The sequence below is a fragment of the Podarcis liolepis genome, assembly GCF_965112155.1.
Source record: "Podarcis liolepis genome assembly, chromosome: 15".
NCBI lineage: Eukaryota > Metazoa > Chordata > Lepidosauria > Squamata > Lacertidae > Podarcis > Podarcis liolepis.
In genome coordinates this window covers 24,653,568-24,672,388 of record NC_139566.1, presented here as the reverse complement: position 1 = coordinate 24,672,388, position 18,821 = coordinate 24,653,568, and the positions used below count along the sequence as shown (strand labels likewise).

Here is an 18,821-nt window from a genome sequence, read left to right as displayed (position 1 = left end):
CTAAACTGTCTGCCCCACTGTTCACATTTACAGGGATGAAGCTGAAATGGAGTACCTGAAGATTGCACAGGACCTCGAGATGTACGGCGTGAACTACTTTGCAATCCGGGTAAAAGCCCCAAGTTTTGCGTTGCACTTTTTTTTGGTGGTGGTGGGGATTTGAGGGCAGGAGGCCCTTGGAACAAAAGAAGAGGGGAACCAGTTGTGCAGAAGGACTCTGGTCAGCAGACTCTGGCTTTGCTAAAGCTTCCTTCCGTAATGCAGAGGAGAGTTTGATGCAGAACCTTTGATGTACTGGCAGCTTTCCTGCCTTAGCCTTACCTGCAACCAGGAAAGGGCCGCTGAGAGGCTTCCCCAGGGGGATGAATGAGTCACTGCTGCTGCAGTTCATTCTGCCTCGGGAAGCCTGAGTGCTCTAGCTCTGCCTCCTTCTGCCCTCCCTCTTTGGCCAGGTTGATCCTGTAGAACAAAGCTTTTTGGATTTGTGGGCACATTTGCAAATGGAATACACTGTCGTGAGCAACACACACACACCATAACTTATTCCATTGGCTTTTTTCAACCTTAATTCAGGGAAGAGATGTAGTTCAATAGAAGAGCTTTGCTTTGCACGTAGAAGGTCCCAGGTTCAATCGCCAGAGTCTCCAGTTAGGGCTGGGCATTTTCCCTGTCTGACTGAAACCACGGAGAGCTGCTGCCAGTCAGTGTAGACAATATGGAGCAAGGCTCTGATTTCACATCAAGTACCAAGCATAAAACTAAAAGGAAGAAAAGAAAATACTTCTGATTCTTTGTCTATCAGCTTTATAGACTTCTGCAAAACCCTTGCTCCATAATAGCACCCAACTCTTCTGCTTTCTAGAAACCAACATTTTTTCAGTCTCCGATCCAGCTTCATTTTACATTTTTGTGCAAAAGCCCGTAAGGTGCCTTATAGCAAGGCTCTGAATTCATATAAGGCAGCTTTGTGTGTGTGTTAAGCGAAGGGCTGGAGCTGAGTGGTAGAGTGCCTGCTTTACATGCAGAAAGTCCCAGGTTCAATGCCTGGCATCTCCTGGAAGATCTAGGAGAGATTTCCTGCCAGGAACCCTGAAGAGCCACGGCCAGGCAGCGGAGGCAATACTGAACCAGATGGACCAATGGTCTGATCAGTACCTATGGTCCTAATTTTTTTTTTTGGGGGGGGGAGACAACTTGACCAGGGGAAACAGTAGGCACAAGGGAAAGCCTCTGTGTGTGCATGTGTACCCACGGGTGCTGCATTGGCAACCCCTACTGTAGAATTTTGTTGGGCCATGGTTGGATAGACTTAGGTGGGATTCATGTGTCAGATTCTCTGAGCCATTTCAAATGGAGACAATGTAGAATTGTAGAGTTGGAAGGGACCCTGACTGTCATCTAGTCCAACCCCTTGCAATGCAGGAATCTCAAAAAATAAAGGATCCATGACAGATGGCTATGCAAGCTCTGCTTAAAAAAAAATCCAATGTTCTCTCTCCTTTAGAATAAGAAAGGAACAGAGCTGCTGCTGGGCGTGGATGCCTTGGGCCTGCACATATATGATATGGAAAACAGGCTGACCCCCAAAATTTCATTTCCGTGGAATGAGATTCGGAACGTCTCTTACAGCGATAAGGAGGTAAGGCACACTCCTCTTGTCCCCCCCTCCCTGTGTCTCTGTCCAAGTGCTGAATTGAGAAAGCGGCCTCATTCACCTATTCCTTCCTGCTGCCAGTTCCCAGGATACTTTAGGGGAAGTCATGCAGTGGAAGTGGTTAGAGGGTCAGACAAGCACCTGGGAGACCAAGCTTCGAATCCCTACTTGGCCATGTGAAGCTTGGGCCTATCACAATCTCTGAGTCTAACCTGCCTCCCTGGGCTGCTGTGGGGGTTAAATGAGGAGGGGGAGATCCATATCTGCCACCTTGAGCTCTTTGCAGGGAGAAAGGTGGAATGTAAAGACAATAAACCAACAGCTGTTAAAGCACTAAAAGAGTTCATTAAATGTACAGTGTACATGGGTGACGCTGTGGTCTAAACCACTGAGCCTCTTGGGCTTGCTGATCCAGAAGGTCAGCGGTTCGAATCCCTGCGACGGGGTGAGATCCTGTTGCTCTGTCTCAGCTCCTGCCAACCTAGTAGTTTGAAAGCATGCCAGTGCAAGTAGATAAATAGGTACCGCTGCGGTGGGAAGGTAAATGGTGTTTCTGTGTGCTCTGGTTTCTGTCACGGTGTCCTGTTGCTCCAGAATCGGTTTAGTCATGCTGGCCACATGGCCTGGAAAGTTGTCTGTGGACAAATGCCGGCTCCCTCGGCCTGAAAGCAAGATGAGCACCGCAACCCCATAGTCACCTTTGACCGGACTTAACTGTCCAGGGGTCCTTTACCTTTACCTGCATACAGTGTATATAAATTCTAATAATAATAATAATAATAATAATAATAATAATAATAATAATGCCCTTTTGACTGTGGTCTGTCTGGCGCAGGGATGGCCAGAATGGCTGCACCTTGCCTCCCATCAACCTTGGACAATATGGCCAGGAGGCAGGGATGATGGGAGTTGCAGCCCAACAGTGTCTGATTTGCACCATGCTGGCTATCCCCGATATAGCAGGACTGCAGAGAATCCCTTAACCTCCTGGACTCTGCAGTTCTTTAAAAAGTCACCGGTTTTAATTGGTACAGCGGTTCCTCGCTCCCCTGTCCTGGAAAACATTGACTGCAGTTTTCTTTCTTTTAAAACTGATGCAAACAGTGCAATGCAGACGAAATTAGCAGCGGCTTTTTTTCTTTTTTGGTGGGAGGCGGGCAGGAAAAGGAGGATTGATAACATTTAAACATTATCTGGTGAGGGCCAAGAGCTTAACGCGTTCTACTTCAGTTATTATTGCTGAAGCTTGAAGCAATTAGTTTATGATGTGCTCTTTTAAAAAAAAATACAGTTTTGGATGCATAATCCTATTACAGTTAGCATTCTTGCGAGATCCTTTCCCCCTCTCCCTTTTCTGGCTACACACAAGTTTTATCAGTTATGTTTCCCTCCCCACTTCCCTCCCATAACACTGTACAGTATTCCACCAGGAATTGAGAGGCCCAGGACCTCGTCTGCTGGGCCTGGAACATAATAGCCTGTAATAGAGCCGCCCCTCGAGGGAAGGATCTGTCATCTTTTATCACGTCAATAATCCTCGTAATAAGACGGCCGCAAGCGAGATGTGACACGATAGTAAGCGGGGCTTAATAGTGGCGCAGGACAGCTGTACCGAAACATCAGAGGTGTTTAATCTAGTGTGTCTATTATCAAGCGCACGTCTGGGACTGCAGTGGTCCTCGTGGCTGGCAGCAAATCCTCAGGGATTTTTCCCCCCTGCCAGAGTTGAGATCTGAGGCTCCGTGCTGCTGTTTCATCCTATTATTTGGTTTGTTTATTGATTGTGTTTAAATCCCACCTTCCAACCCCCCAAGGAGCTCAAGGTGGTTTTCTGGTTCACCCCTGTCCCCCATTTAATCTCCACAACGACCCTGTGAGGTAGGCTAGGCTCAGAAGCAGCCACTGGCCCAAGGTCGCACAGTGACCTTTACGGCCGAGTCGGCATTTGAACCCTGGTCTCCCAGGTTCTAGTCCAAGACTCTGACCACTACACAGCACTGCAGCTCTGCTTCCCATTCTAGGCAGGCTGGCTACTCACCTGGCAAAACTGTTAGAATTCCTGCTCCGTGATTGCAGTCATGGGATTGTTGTCTATTGCATGATGGTGTATGTTTTGATTCCACAGAGTGGGAAGTGACGGAGACAGGATGTTTGTGTTACTGTGTTCCATGAAGTGGGACTATTGTCCTTTGTTCTTTTTCTCTTTGCTGTCTGATGCTAGAGAGAGAGGGAGCCATGTTGCAGTGCTCCGTGTGTGTTTATATGTAAATAAAGTGGATTAGCCAAAATGCTGAGTTGTTGAGGTCTGTCACGCGAACTGCAAAGACTATGCAGATCCCTAAATGTGCCGATGTCTGTTGGCATCGGTCGCTGTGATGTTCGGGCTGAAGAAAGCTTTTGAAGCTCCTGAACGATCGACCAGGAGGGAGAGAACATTCCAGTCGGGCATGTGTCTCTGCCAGGGTCCTACTCGAATGTAGGACGAGCTCCTGACAGAAACAACCCAACATGCTTCTTTGCTACGAAAAGAGACAGGCTGGCGCTCTTTCTCTCTCTCTCCATGCACTGAGAAATAAGACTTTTTATTCAGTGCAGCCTGTGAGCAAAGAATGCCTCGATTTCCACTTTACCTGGGTATTCCAAGTGAGGGGAGGATGAAGGAACAGATCTCTCAAATTGGCCGCCACAAATTTTGCTGCAGTGGCTACTGGGTGGATTCTAGGCATTTGTTTGATTTCTCCTCCATCACTCTTCTCCTTTGCTTACTGGCTTTGCTGTGGGATCTAAGTTTGTGGGGTGTGAAAATGGCTGGAGAACACTGAACTTCCCCAACCCGAGGGAGTGATTGTCCTTTGACTGATTCTGTGTTGTCAGCTAGCCGGAAAGTAAAACTTCAAGGTGCATTCACCTTTAAAAGGAAAAGCTGTAGCTCAGAGGGTAGAGCCTTTCACATAGAAGGTCCCAGCTATCTCTTCCTAGGGACGGGAATGTCCCCTGCCTGAGACCCTGCCAGTCAGAGTAAACAGTGTTGAGCTAGACAGATCCAAGGTTCTGACTCAGTATGGACCAGGGTTCTGACCCATAGCTCAGTGCCTAGAGCATGTGCTTTACATGCAAAGGGTTCTTCCAAGTTCAGTGCCAGGTAGGTTTGGGGAAAAGGCTCCCTGCTTGAAACTCATGAGAGCTGCTGCCAGTCAGTGTTGGCAGTACTGGGCTGGATGGACCACTGCTCTGACTTGGTATAAGAGAGATTCTGGCGCTCCTTTTCGATGTGCATAAGACTGGGCTGGGCTATCAGGGCGCACCCCTCTTCCTCTATTTCATTTTCACTCCCTCTTTGACAACTTCTTCCTCCCTCGCAGTTTACGATAAAGCCTCTGGACAAAAAGATCGACGTCTTCAAATTCAACTCTTCAAAGCTGCGTGTGAATAAGCTGGTAAGTCTGAAGGAGGATGCAAGAGTTGCATTGTGGCAGCCTCTCTGCTGAGCAGCCAGGCATCCTTCCAAGGCAAAGGGGCCCCGGGCTGCACGAAATGCTGGTGTGCAGGAGATGAAACAGATGATGGCTCTGGGGAGCGGGAAAGGCACAAATCGCACTGCAGACCTAGAGAGCCAGTGCCAGCCCATCTGCATGAGCCTGATGCCCTCCAGATGTTATGGGATTCAACTCCCACCACCCTCAGCCCAGCTGCATGATGCTGCTTGGCATGCAGAAGATCCCTGGTTCAGTCCCCAAAGGCATCTGCAGGTAAGGGCTGGAAGAGATGCCCTGCCTGAAACCCTGGAGAGCCACTGCCAGTCAGTGTAGACAGTAATAAGCTATATGGCCCTATTTATAGACAGACAGAGAGAGAGTGCATGAGACTCTTAATCTCAGGGTGTTGGGGGGGGGAGAAAGAGAAAGAGAAAGAGAGAGAGGAAAGAAAGAAAGAAAGAAAGAAAGAAAGAAAGAAAGAAAGAAAGAAAGAAAGAAGGAAGGAAGGGAAGAAGGGAAGGGAAGGGAAGGGAAGGAAGTGGATAGTAGCGGCAGGCTTCTGGTTATATATATGTATGTATATATATATATAGCATGAGACTCTTAATCTCGGGTGGGTGTGGAGAGAGAGAAAGTGGATAGTAGAAGCAAGCTTCTCGATGGTTTTGTGAATGACTCTTTCTCTTGCGTGAAAGGCTGGGAACAAGCCCGCCATTGTTGCTGCAACGGCAGCAGCAGAGGCCTGGCTTTGTCTGAATAGCTGGCAGATTCTGCTTGGAAAATTGGTCTCTTGGAGCGCTGGGGAAACTGCAAGCTCTGTGGTCAAACACTGTGCTCAGGGCCTCCATTGTTTTTCCTCCCAACTCCTCCCGCTGATCCCCATTCAAGAGCCGTGTATAAAGGGGGTTCGTCTCCATTCCCCCTTTTCACCCAGAGTTTTTTCTGAGCTTCAAGGATCGGTCTGCCTTATAGAGACAGCTAATTTCCAACCCACTCGTGTGTTTATTATTTATTGGAGAACTGCTGCCAGTCCGTCCGCATCAACGTGATGCCCTACAGATGTTCTGGACTACAAATCTCAACTACCCCAGCCAGCACAGCCATGCGATGTTGGGGCCGATGGGAGTTGGCTGAAGATGGGAGATGGCACATCCATTGCACTAAATAGGCATATTGTTTTTTAGTTGCATTTTTATATTTAAATCCCCACCTTCCCTCCAAGAAGCTCAAGGCGGCCTGCATGGTTCTTTTCCTCCCCACCTTATCCTGACAGCTACCCTGCGAGGTAGATTAGGCTGAAAGGGAATGGCCCAAGTTCACCCAACGGGCTTCATGGCTGACCCAGGGATTTGAACCCTGGTCTCCTAGGTCCTAGTGCAGCACTCTTAACCACTATGCCACCACTGACTCTCTTTCTCATTTTGCATTTTATTGTACTGCAATTTGAATTGGAATAAAAGACCAAGGATAAGTAACAAAGGAAGCAATAAAACACTGAGCAAAGCTCGGCCCTGCCCTCGCTAGTCTTGGAAGAATCCTTTTTAAAAAGCCCCATATGTCCAGAGACTTTGCGCCTGCCCATTGGGGGGGATATAGGAAGCTCTGAACACATATTTTTTAGATGTCCCTTTTACGATGAGGCACGTAGAGATACCATTGACCCCCTGCTGGTGAGGTTTGCTGACCTCCCAGAAAAGCAAAAATTTGATCTTCTCCTGTTAGGCAAAGATCACAAGACGACCCGGATGGTCGCCAGATTCTGCACACAGATCCGTAGGCGCAGACCATCCCCTGATTCAAACTAGTTTGTTAAGAAAATTCCCAAACTCGGATCCACGGGTGACGCTGGGTCATTTCTCTACAGAAGTTTATCTTAAAGTTTTTATGTGTTTATACGCCTACCACATTTTAAACTTTAAATCCATTGTTGTATATTGTTTTAAATGTTTGTTTTGCTTTTGGGATTGTAGTTCCATTTGTGTTTCACAAGCTGGCCAAAACACTGAGCTAAACGCACCAGCAGTCTAATGGCACAAGGCAGGTTACCAGGTTACTGTTTACCATTTATTTAGAATCATGAGGACTAGAATCTTCCTTTTCTTTCCATTGGGAAGAGTTTCTTTTCATTGGCAGAGTCTCAGGTTCGATCCTTAGCATCTCTAGGTAGGGTCAGGAAAGACAGCCAGCCAGTGTAGACTATGTGTCAGGGAACTGACATCAGAGGCACGGGAGAAGGAGAGGGTCTCTGATGCTACAGGGGAAGGTCCCAGCGCTAGGGGGAGACTCAGCTGGGAAGAAGGGGAAGAGAATGAGTGTAACACCAGGGATCCAGGAGAGCAACAGGACAGGGAGGTGCAGGGGCTCCAGGACTCTTCGTTGGAAGTTAGTGAGGAGAGCCCAAGCACCCCGCTGCCCACGCCCACCCTGCACAGGAGACTCCCGCGCAGTGAGAGGCGGAGACGATTGGGCGTCAAACAGCTCTTACGTTGGCAGCGCTTTAAGAAACGCCCACAGTCAGATTCTACGAGTGACTAAGGGCAGCCAGGCTGAGATGGGCTGTGCAGTCCGGAGGGTTTAACCAGGCAATCCAATGCTCAAACGGGGGCAGGATTACGCACGAGTAACTCCCAACCACTACACTATGGAATGGGGGAAGCTGTGGTCTTTCAGATATTATTGGACTGTGGGCTCCCATCAGCCTCAGCCAGCATAGGAAATAGTCAGGAATGACAGGAGTTGTGATCCAACAACATCTAAAGGACCACAGCATCACCACTCCTGATGTAAACAAAGCTGTGCTAGATGTCCCAATGGTCCGATTCGGTATAAGGAAGCTTCCTATGATGGTCACGTGTGTCTGATCTAGACATTACAGTTGCTACACGGAAGCCACCAGAAACAGTTCTCCCTTGGCATTATTGACGGCTGTGGCATGTCTCAACATGGTGGGGTTGGCATGCAGTTCTGTGCAACAAGGTGGGGTAGAGGACAAAAGTGTTTTGCTTTCAAATGCTTGGTGGCGTGAACACAAACTTGCCATCCTCTTCTCCTCTTCTTATTGGCTGGACCAGATCCTGCAGCTGTGCATTGGAAACCACGACCTGTTCATGAGGAGGAGGAAAGCAGACTCCTTGGAAGTCCAGCAGATGAAAGCCCAGGCCCGGGAGGAGAAGGCCAGGAAACAGGTCAGAGAAAGGGAGGGTCCTGTTCCTTTCTTAACAACTACAGTGGTACCTCGGGTTACATACGCTTCAGGTTACATACGCTTCAGGTTACAGACTCCCCTAACCCAGAAATAGTGCTTCAGGTTAAGAACTTTGCTTCAGGATGAGAACAGAAATCGTGCTCCGGGGGTGCGGCAGCAGCAGGAGGCCCCATTAGCTAAAGTGGTGCCTCAGGTTAAGAACAGTTTCAGGTTAAGTACGGACCTCCGGAACGAATTAAGTACTTAACCCGAGGTACCACTGTATTTGAATTGTTCACTTGGGATCTCTTCAGAGGAAACTGCTGCAACGTCGGCATTGCTGCGAACGTTCAGCACCTGCGGGCGAGAGCTGACAATCTCAGGCAAATTTTGCAGATTTCTGGAAACTCGGGGCAGGGCATTTTTAAAGTTGCATAACAGAGGGATCCAGTGCTACAGCTGTGCTAGTGGAAGCCCATTGTGTAACAGATTGAGAAGCCCCTGGTGCATAGAGATAGCAGCAACTGGCTTATGCATTCTGTCAAAGAGTACAGCAAAGGTGCCTGCCTGATGTCAATAGGCAGGGAGTTCCAAAGTGTAGATGCCGCTGCACTAAGATTGTGTTACTACAAATGCGGAACGGGTGTTATGTGGAACCTGTAACGCTGCCTGTTCCACAGATCAGTGTGTTTGGGTTGGCATATATGGGGATCCCCAACATTTTGGGGTCACTGCCCTCTTGGTACCATAACGTACCACTGCCCTCTACCCTACCTTATAAAATGCATTGTTCATAATAGCGGTTTTCACAAACCACTAAGGAAGATAATAACACATAAAATTCCACAGAATCATAGCATTGTAGAGATGGAAGGGTGATCTAGTTTAACTCCCTTCAACACAGGAATAAACACGAAGAGTTAATTGCAAATCATCATCATCCTCATCATCATTATTTATTTATACCCTTCCCATCTGGCTGGGTTTCCCCAGCCACTGTGGGCGGCTCCCAACAGAATATTAAAAACATGATAAAACATCAAACATTAAAAACTTCCCTAAACAGGACTGGCATCAGATGTCTTCTAAAAGTCAGATAGTTGTTTATTTCCTTGACATCTGACGGGAGGATATTTCACAGGGCAGGCACCACTACTGAGAAGGCCCTCTGCCTGGTTTCCTGTAACCTCGCTTCTCGCAGTGAGGGAACCGCCAGAAGGCCCTCGGAGCTGGACTTCAGTGTCTGGGCTGAACAATGGGGGTGGAGATGCTCCTTCAGGTATACTGGGCCTGATATTCCAAATGCACATTTAGTTAGTTATTTAGTTATTTAGTTAGTTGCACATTTATTCAAAACTCAACTCAAACTAATTAGCTTAATTCAACAATATTGATGAGCGTGATCCAATGTTGCCAGCTTTTCAAAGCCTGAGAGTCAGTTACACCTCCAGCAAGCCCCCTGCCCACCCTCTTGCATCTCAGAGCGGCTCCAGCTAGTCCTGCCCACTTTGGGATCCCACTGGGGCAAGGTAATCCCAGGAGTAAACTGGTCCCAAGCCTTCAAGGGCTTTGTATACCAACGGTAGCACCTTCAACTTGGCCCTGTAAGAAATGGGCAACCCGTGCGGATCTCTGAGCAGAGGTGTTCTGCGCTGACGCGGTCTCCCTCCTGCCAGCAACCACGCTGCAGCATCTTGCGCTGACTGCAGTTTCCGGGTCAATCACTGGGGAAGCCCCACATAGAGTGCATTGCAGCAGCGCATGCTTACAGCTGCCAGTGCCCGAACTACTGGGCCAGAAAAACGGTGTCCACTCTGTGGGCATACGATCTTTAAATGCTGTCCATCCTCTCCCCTGCCGTTCTGTAAACCTATTTCTCGGTCGTGGCGCTCGTATGTTTGCTGTGTCTTGGGGAGGTTGGCTGCGGTTGTGGGAGGGAGGGGGAGCTGTGTCCTAATTAGATGGTGATGGAATGCGAGCTGCTCTTCCGCCGCATGCCGCCTGCATGCTAATTCCGAGCCTGGCCTCCTTTTATCCGCTGCGGGTCAGCCCAGCCAGCAGACGCGCCGCATCTCAGGCCGCAGCATGGAGCCAATGAGCACATATCAGCAAATTGGATTGTATGAATCATGGTTTTCTGCTTGTAGACCTTTTCTACTTGCTGAAACCCACACAGCTAATCTGCGCGGTGCTGCTCGGAATATAGATTGCCACTTCTGGGGAAGCGGTTAGGCGGCCGCGGCCAAGTGCCTCCGTGTGCCAGGGGACGCTCAGCTTACGGGAAGGTTAGGTTAAAAGTACTTGTCTTGGATTTGCCTGTGTCAGTGATGTTACGGCCCTTGGCTTAGTTCCATGGGCAGTGATAATAGTCTCTCTGGGTTGGCTGCCTTGCACCCAGGTCAACTTGAGCTGTAAAAAACTGAATGTGCCCAAAGGAAAATGGGGGATGCATCCCGAGTTCTAGGAGGAGGGAAACGTGTTTTGTCTCAGGGAGTGTCACCCAGCGCAATAAAGGCTTTAAAAAAAAAAATTGGGTGCTCCCCTTGGGACTGGTTTGGATGCTCCTCTTGGTGCAGAATGCTGCAGCTGGACTGCTGGCGAGGACAGACTAACTCCTGCACAGAGCACCAGTGTTTTAAAGGTTGCACAGTCTACCCCTGTACTACCAGTTCAGATTCCAGGGTCTTGTATGCATTTGCAAGGCCCTTAGCAACTTTGGCCAAGGGTACCATGAGAACTGCCTGGCTCCTTACATCACTGTGTGATCACTGAGGTCATTGTTACTTGGATGCATGGCTCAAATCCACTAGAGCATTGTGGGCTCAATTCTGTTTCATCCCCTCAGGCAGGCCCAGTCACCGTTGAATTTCCAGCACCTAGTGCATAACTTTTTACATTTCTGCAGGCATCTCTAGCCGTTTTTCTGACTTCTATAGCTAGTTTTTAACTGATTTTGTCTCTCTTAACCTTCCTGCACACCGCTCAGAGACCAAGATATGGCCAGCAGAGGTTAAATGTGTTGTTTACCTACAGCGGGGAAATGGTTCGAAATTTTGAGAGGATAATGAAGAGCAAGAAGGGAAAAAATGAATTGCTGAGGGAGGGCTCCTAAATCTGAGGGTGCAGAGAGCAGGGAGTCCACCGAGGAGCTCCATGCTGGCCTCTTCCAAAGCATCTACCAGCAGCCTGGCAGAAAACCCTGTGCCTTGAAATCTCCCTGCTCTTTAACAAAGCATCTAAATTGCTTTGTAAACCTGGATTGCGGAAGTGGAATTGATTGTGGCGAGCAGATGTCTGAATTCTGCCGCACGGCCCTGATAAATTGGATTTCTCTTCGGAGCAGAATGCCTACGATCTGCATGCCTTGGTTGCTTATGTACTATTTTCTGCCGTCCTCGCTTCCCCACCCTGCCTCTCCCCACCCCCCCAAGATGGAGCGCCAGCGTTTAGCTCGAGAGAAGCAGATGCGAGAAGAGGCAGAGCGGACGAGGGACGAGTTGGAGAGGAGGCTGCTGCAGTTGAAAGATGAGGCGACGATGGCTAACGAAGCCTTGGTAAGTCTCTCTGCAGGGATGACTAGCTGCCCACTGCAATGGCATGGTCCCGTTAACAAGACATGCATGGTAGAAGCAAGACCCCACTCCTCAGCAAGACTTGTCCTTACCAGTCAGAGTAGATGCTCCATTCGCCTGTATTCAGACTCTACAACATCAAGCTTACTTGTTTGGGAACAGGTGGTGGCTTGTTTTGCATGCATGAGGTTGCAGGTTCAATACCTGTCTCCTATAAGTGAAACCCTGGAGAGCCTCTGCCAATCAGTGTGGATGGTAGTCTGGTTCAGTATAAGACAACTTCCTGTTTAATTCAGCTCTTCTTTTTTTTAAAGAGGCATAAGGACTAGAAACTTTGTTTATTTTTAGAGGAGGGACAGTAGCTCAGGGGTAGAGCATCTGCTTTGCATGCAGAAGCTCCCACATCATCCAGGTTTCAGAAGCAAAGGATGGGGCAGCTGGTCACCACAGTGTTGGGGGAAATGGACTCTGATGGTGCAGTAGGGAGCCTTCACCACTCTCGTTGGACTACAGCTCCCATCTGCCCCATGTGGAGGGCACTAAGCTGGCAAAGGCAATTGTGCCACCCACAGCAGGATAAGTTTAAATTGCTCCTGTGGTCACCAGCCCATATGAGCTGGTTTTCCTTCTTTTCTTTTCTTTTCTTTTCTTTGAAAAAAATAATTATTAGTCAATTAAAATTCCATTCAGCATCCTGCTAAGAGGAAGGGTGACTGATCCTGCCAGAATGGCTTGCAATAGATGTAAAATGGAAAGGAAGGAAGAGGAAAATAAAAGACTTTCTGCATTCTGGTGCAGTTGTTTTACAGGTAGGAAAGACCACTGGATGTGTGTCTTTTGCATGGAGAGTGTTTCAGGGAGGCCAAGGGGTTGTTTCTTTCCAGCTTCTTTCTGACTGCTGCTGGGTGGAATGGTCACTGACAGAGGTTTCCTTCTCATGAAGGTGGGCAACCTTTATCTGTACTGGAACTCTTCAGATAGTGGCTCTCCAGACAAACAGACAGACAAACTGCATTTAGAAGGTTGGCATTTCAGGGAGAAATGTCAGGGAGAAATGAGATGCTAGAAGGTTAGCATCTCAGGGAGCCAGATTTCTTCTTGAGTTGCTAGTCTTCTGTGTACCTGAATTTCCTTTATTTTCTTCATGGAGCGACACTCAGTTCTGGGAGTCCCAATGCGAGGTGGTACAGACCCCAGTTTAGCACCTGAAAGGAAGTCCAGAGTCTGTTGTGGGAAGATTTTTTTTAAAAAACCCAAAGAACAGAAAATAAAAGAAATAAACTTTGTCAGCTGACATTTCCCATTGATCCTGACTTAAAACTTACAAATTAATATCGGTAGCCCATAAATCCAAACAGGGGAAAAGAAAGATTTTTTTCACCCCTAGTTAAACTGTGGAACTCGCTCCCTCAGGAGGCTGTGAAGGTCATCAACCTTAGATGGCTTTAAAAGAGGACTGGACAAACTGATGGAGGAGAAAGCTATTGCTGTCTACAACTCTATTCTCCATTTACTGTTGGAAGCAGTAATGCTTCTGAATACCAGTAGCTGGAAACTGCAGGAGGGGAGTGTGATAAGATCCTGCTTGTGGGCTTCTCATAGGCATCTGGTTGACCACTGATAACAGGATGCTGGACTAGATGGGCCGTTGGCCTGATCCAGCAAGCTCTCCTTGTGTTCTTAGGTATCCAAATGAGATTTACGGTGATAAGCTCCAGCTCCAATTTCAGAAAAGGCAGTGAGATCTTCAGGCCCCCGAGTAGTACAAAGTGGGCATTTATCCTTCCAATATGAGCCTCTTTGCAACCGTGAGGGGTGGCTTGGGTCGTTTTCATTGCCCATCTGTTAGGAAGACCTTTGACCACAGACCATAAGAACATCAGATGAGGCTGTTGGATCAAGCCAGTGACTCACCTTAGTCCAGCATCCTGTTCTTACAGTGGCCAACCAGATGTCCCAGTGAGAAACCTGCTAGCAGGATTTGGAAGTCAAGAGCCTTCTCGCCCCCTTGCAGTTTCCAGCAACTGGTATTCAGAAACATTGCTGCCTCCAGCTGTGGAGGCAGAGCATAGCCGTCATGGCTTCTAGCCTCACCAGTGGCACATCGCTGCTGCGTCAGAGCCCCATGTGTGTAATTCTCCACCCTTCTTGCTCAGATGAGATCCGAAGAAACGGCCGACTTGCTGGCCGAGAAAGCTCAGATCACGGAAGAGGAAGCGAAGCTCCTGGCTCAGAAAGCCGCCGAGGCAGAGCAGGAGATGCAGCGGATCAAAGCCACAGCCATCCGGACCGAGGAGGAGAAACGGCTGATGGAGCAGAAGGTGCTGGAGGCAGAGATGCTGGCGCTGAAGATGGCGGAAGAGTCGGAGCGAAGGTCAGGTGGGGAGGGAAGCACACCCACTGGTTTGGGGGCTTTGAAGCATTTCATTCCTTGTTTTTCTTGCCATTGGGTTGTGCCCCGTGTAGCACAAAGTTAAAGTCTACTACTACTACTAATTTTATTGGGTGGCTCCCAACAGAATATTAAAAACACAGTAAAGCACCAAACATTAAAAACTTCCCTAAAAAACTTCCCTAAAAAGGGCTGCCATCATGTGTCTTCTAAAAGTCAGATAGTTGTTTATTTCCTTGACATTTGATGGGAGTGTGTTCCACAGGGAGGGAGCCACTACCAAGAAGGCCCTTCCTGGTTTCCAATAACCTCATTTCTCGCAGTGAGGGAACAGCCAGAAGATCCTTGGATTTGGATCTCGGTGTCAGGGCTGAATGATGAGGGTGGAGACACTCCTTCAGGTATACAGGGCCATTTAGGGCTTTACAGGTCAGCACCAGGAAACGTACTGGGAGCCAATGTAGGTCTTTCAGGACCAGTGTTATACCTTCCTAGCGGCCGCTCCAGTCACCTGTCTAGCTGCCGCGTTCTGGATTAGTTGTAGTTTCCAGGTCACCTTCAAAGGTAGCTCCATGTAGAGCGTGTTGCAGTAGTCCAAGTGGGAGATAACCAGAGCATGCACCACCCTGGCAGGACAGGTAAGGTCTCAGCTGGCATACCAGATGGAGCAGCCACCCTGGAATTAACCTGCACCTCCATGGACAGCTGTGAGCCCAAAATGACTCCCAGGCTATGCACCTGGTCCTTCAGGTGTGGGCATGGCCAATGAGCATGGAATGATCTGAAGCACTAGACAAAAGTTCAGTGAGATGCCTCTTATAAACCAGTTCAGTACAGGTGAACTCCTTGATTTCCTTGGGATGGTGTGTTGTGATCCCATCCTTTTCACACGCACCTTGGCCCTACTGCAATCCCTAGCTTCCCCCCTCGCCACGCACACACTTCGGCTGAGCACCCCAGCGCCGAGATGCACCATCCTGCCAAGCCCTCAGGCCTGGGCCCCCACTGGGTCTTCAGCTGCTCAAGAACCGCCACGCTGCCGTCTCCAAAGCATTCAGATGCCATTAATTAAGTTTTTCGCCTCTAGATATTAAAACACCAAATTCATTACTCTCTCCCTCCCTTGTCCCAATATCTCACTCCAGATCTCCCCCTCCTCTCCCGGCCAATCACGAGGCTCCCACCACACGCCAGGCCTCCATCTCCGTGGTCCTCTGGGTATACAAGGGCCGCTGCCAAGGGCTTTTGTCATAAATTGCATTCATTAGTGGGTGAATTAACAATAGCCTTAATTTCATTCTGAACTACTACTTTCCCCCGCTCCTGTGTCTGGGCTTCTGTCTTTGCCCGCTTGGTAACTTTCTCCTCCTTCCTTTATACCTCCGCCCCGCTTGCCAAAAACATCAACGCCGGATATTGTTCAGAAGATCTGATTACTTATTTTCTCTCTCCTCTTTCCCCCCGACCCACCCCCTCAACCGCTTCAGAGGAACCTGTCGAGGATGAGGGGTAGGCAGTGGTTCTTGAAACCTCCAATGCCGTAATTCAGTGGTGCTTGTCTTTCCTTAGATGGGTGGTTCAAGCCACCCTTAGTGGCATGAGATTAGCGTGTAGAACAAGGCTGTGGGAACCTTTGGCCCTCTGTGTGCTGTTGGACTCCATTTCCCATCAGCCTCAGCCACCATGGCCAGTGGTTAGAACTGGTGGGAATTGTCCAGCAACATCTGGAGGGCAAAACGTTCTGCAGCCTACATTTTAGAAGATAGAAGCTTCTGCTGCTGGGGGGTGGGGGGGGAGCAGAACCTGTCCTGGATAACAGTCAAAAACCAGTTTTTCTCTCCCTAGCCCCCCACCCCCTCGTTTCATTTCTCCTTCCCTGGACAACAGTCAAGACGGATGAAGCGCTGCCGTTTCCTGCCATTTGGGGAAGGAGAGCATTGTGGGTAGAGGCAGCCTTTGCCATCCAGGTGCCATCCAGACGATTTGGACTGCAATTCCCATCATCCCCAGGCAGCACAGCCATTTTGGACTTCAGCTCCCAGCATGGGGGCTGGGGGTTGATGGGAGTTGTAGTCCAAAATGGCTCTGCTGCCTGGGGGTGATGGGAATTGGAGTCCAGAACATCTGGAGAGAACTGTGGAAACATTGCCAAGGTGGCAAAGGCTAGGGTAGGGTGTTGGATTTGGCCCACCACTGCCTCGTTTAGGCCCTTGACCTCCTCTTTCGTATTTTGCTTGTGTGCAGGGCGAAGGAGGCCGATCAGCTCAAGCAGGACCTCCAGGAAGCTCGAGACTCTGAGCGAAGAGCCAAGCAGAAGCTATTGGAAATAACCAGCAAGTCGTCTTACACAGTAAGAAAACATTTTATACATAGGGGCATCATTTTGCCCCTGGTGACTCTGTGCTGCTTGCCCCTGGGCATCCTCTGAGATCTGCTACCCGAAGCCCAGCATTGCAATTATGCAAACCGTGCAGAGCTGTTCCTTTGCTGGCTTTATATACAATTTTCTGCTTTCCTGCAGTGGCTCCCCTTTTGTGGGATGCTCTCCCCAGGGAGGCTCGCCTGGTACCTTCATTACATATCTTTAGGCACCAGGCAAAAACATTCCTCTTCTCCCAGGCCTTTGGCTATTTAAACAATCTATGGCCTTTTAAACTCTGTGTGTGTAGCAGGGGGGTTGTTGCTTTTGTTTGTTAGCATGTTATGCATTTTTGTTTCTTTATATTGTAAACCACCCTGTGATCCTGGGATGAAGTGCAGTATAGAAATCATCATCATCATCATCATCCAAAGCCACATGTTCTGATGGTGCTTTTAGCCAAAACTGCTCAAAGCTTGTCGCTCCAGTTTTCTATGAGGTCTAGAAATTGTATTCATTTTAAAAATGAAAGCCGTGATGATCAGGGGTTCCGCTTTAGTGTCTGGATTTCCAGGTTTCAAATCAAAGGCTATAAAATTCTTCCTTAAAAAAAAAAAAAAATTGGCAGGGGACGCTTTGGGGATTCTTCCTCATTGTCAGGGCTCCTACAAGACGACCTGCTGTGTGTTTGGTGATCATAATCAGCCAGTTTTCAACTCAGAGTAATTTGGGCATCTGTTCCCGGAGTTTTCAGCACATGGCCGGCTCCCTTAATCCCTTTGTCATTATCACCCTTGGCAGAAAAATAACAAGACCTCCAATTAAACTGGAAGGCCACAGACTTTTTTATGAGGAGCAAAACACTGGGCTTTTGTTAAACGCCCACATTTGTTAACCGACAGAACTTGCCGTTACGGAGCGGCACTGAGCATCTGTGTCGCCCTCTGCGGTTCTGGTGTCCCATTTATTTCGCTTTGTTCGTAGCAAGCACTGTGCCAGGGCTTGGATTCGATAGAGCAAAGAGCAGTGCAATGCAACAGAGAACATCCCAGTCCCAGAGGCTCTTAAGTTGGAGAGAGGGACACGGGCAACTTGAAGAATAAGATAAAAGTTAAAGGACTGCGCCCAAAGTAGTGCTGAGTAACGCATCCGCCCAGTGCAAGGATTTCTAATTGCACAAAGGCACCCCCTCCGCAACCCCCTAAATATCTGATAGGGGTTCCCCAAACCTCCAGGGCAGATTTGGGGTGGGCGGGGGGGGAGTACCATTGGGCAAGTGACTACGCTACACCTGGATCCGTAGAAAAGCCATGCGGAACTGTTACAAACCCAGGAAGCTGCAGTCAGATCGTTGGTCCATCTAGCTCAGTACTGTCAACACTGACTGGCAGCTGATTGCCAGGATTTATGATGTAGCACATTCCCACCTATTCTTGCATCCGTTGGGGATTGAACCCGGGGCTTTCTGCATGCAAAGCAGATGCTCTTCCCCCCTGAGCTATGGCCTTCACCACAGCACCCCAACCCCAGGAATCAGCAGATCTTGCACCCCCTCATTGGGATGGCCAAGTCTAGTGTGCGGGCTGATCCCTTACCTGGGAAGACTCCTGCCAGCAGCCTGCTAATAGCAACACCGAAGGCAAATACATATTTATAATGCCATGGCAGAAGCGTGTGAAGTGCTGCTTGATAGTGTCCATCGCAATTGAGGGGATTCAAATGATGCAGTCGCTCACATAGACGCACAAGCAGCATTTAATTTAGAGCTCCGGGAAGCTTCCAGTGCCCCCAGCTCTGAATTGTTCACTCCTGTTACACAAAGAAGGGTGTGCAAGTTGTGTTCTGTGCTGTCACAAATAAACCCCACAAACAGGTTTCTTTTACATTAGTTTTACCCAGGCTCTCTCGCCATCCCAATTTGTCTTTGATACTGCATCACCCTGACTGAGTGTTTAAACAAGCAGAACAAAGGTGGCTTGGATTTAATGGCTCCCTGCTCTCCCCCCCCCCCCCAGTTCTCTGAGGCTGTCTGCTAACGTTCAGAAGCTTTTAAGAGCACTGGCTGCAGTGCCGAAATGAGCCTGCCATTTCTAGCCAGAGGCCCCTTGAGTTGAAACACTGGTTGCTCGGGTGTTCTGTCAGAGACAATCTTCGGAACAAACACTCTCAGCCTGTCTGGCTTTC

The 18,821-nt window shown here is 48.8% G+C and overlaps 1 protein-coding gene across 9 annotated transcripts in view; it reads left to right on the top strand.

Annotated features, from left to right (window-relative positions):
* The window catches only part of NF2 (NF2, moesin-ezrin-radixin like (MERLIN) tumor suppressor), a 96,113-nt gene that overhangs the window by 42,387 nt on the left and 34,905 nt on the right, over positions 1–18,821 (top strand). For all 9 annotated transcript variants that reach the window (XR_014519838.1, XR_014519839.1, XR_014519840.1 and 6 more), the window contains exons 7-13: positions 34–109; positions 1,505–1,639; positions 5,017–5,091; positions 8,202–8,315; positions 11,746–11,868; positions 14,043–14,260; positions 16,523–16,628. Coding sequence is in view for 4 of the 9 variants with exons in the window: in XM_083478672.1 (XP_083334798.1) it covers positions 34–109; positions 1,505–1,639; positions 5,017–5,091; positions 8,202–8,315; positions 11,746–11,868; positions 14,043–14,260; positions 16,523–16,628 (847 nt within the window). In the remaining 5 variants the exon portion in view is untranslated. The remainder of the gene's footprint in view (positions 1–33; positions 110–1,504; positions 1,640–5,016; positions 5,092–8,201; positions 8,316–11,745; positions 11,869–14,042; positions 14,261–16,522; positions 16,629–18,821) is intronic.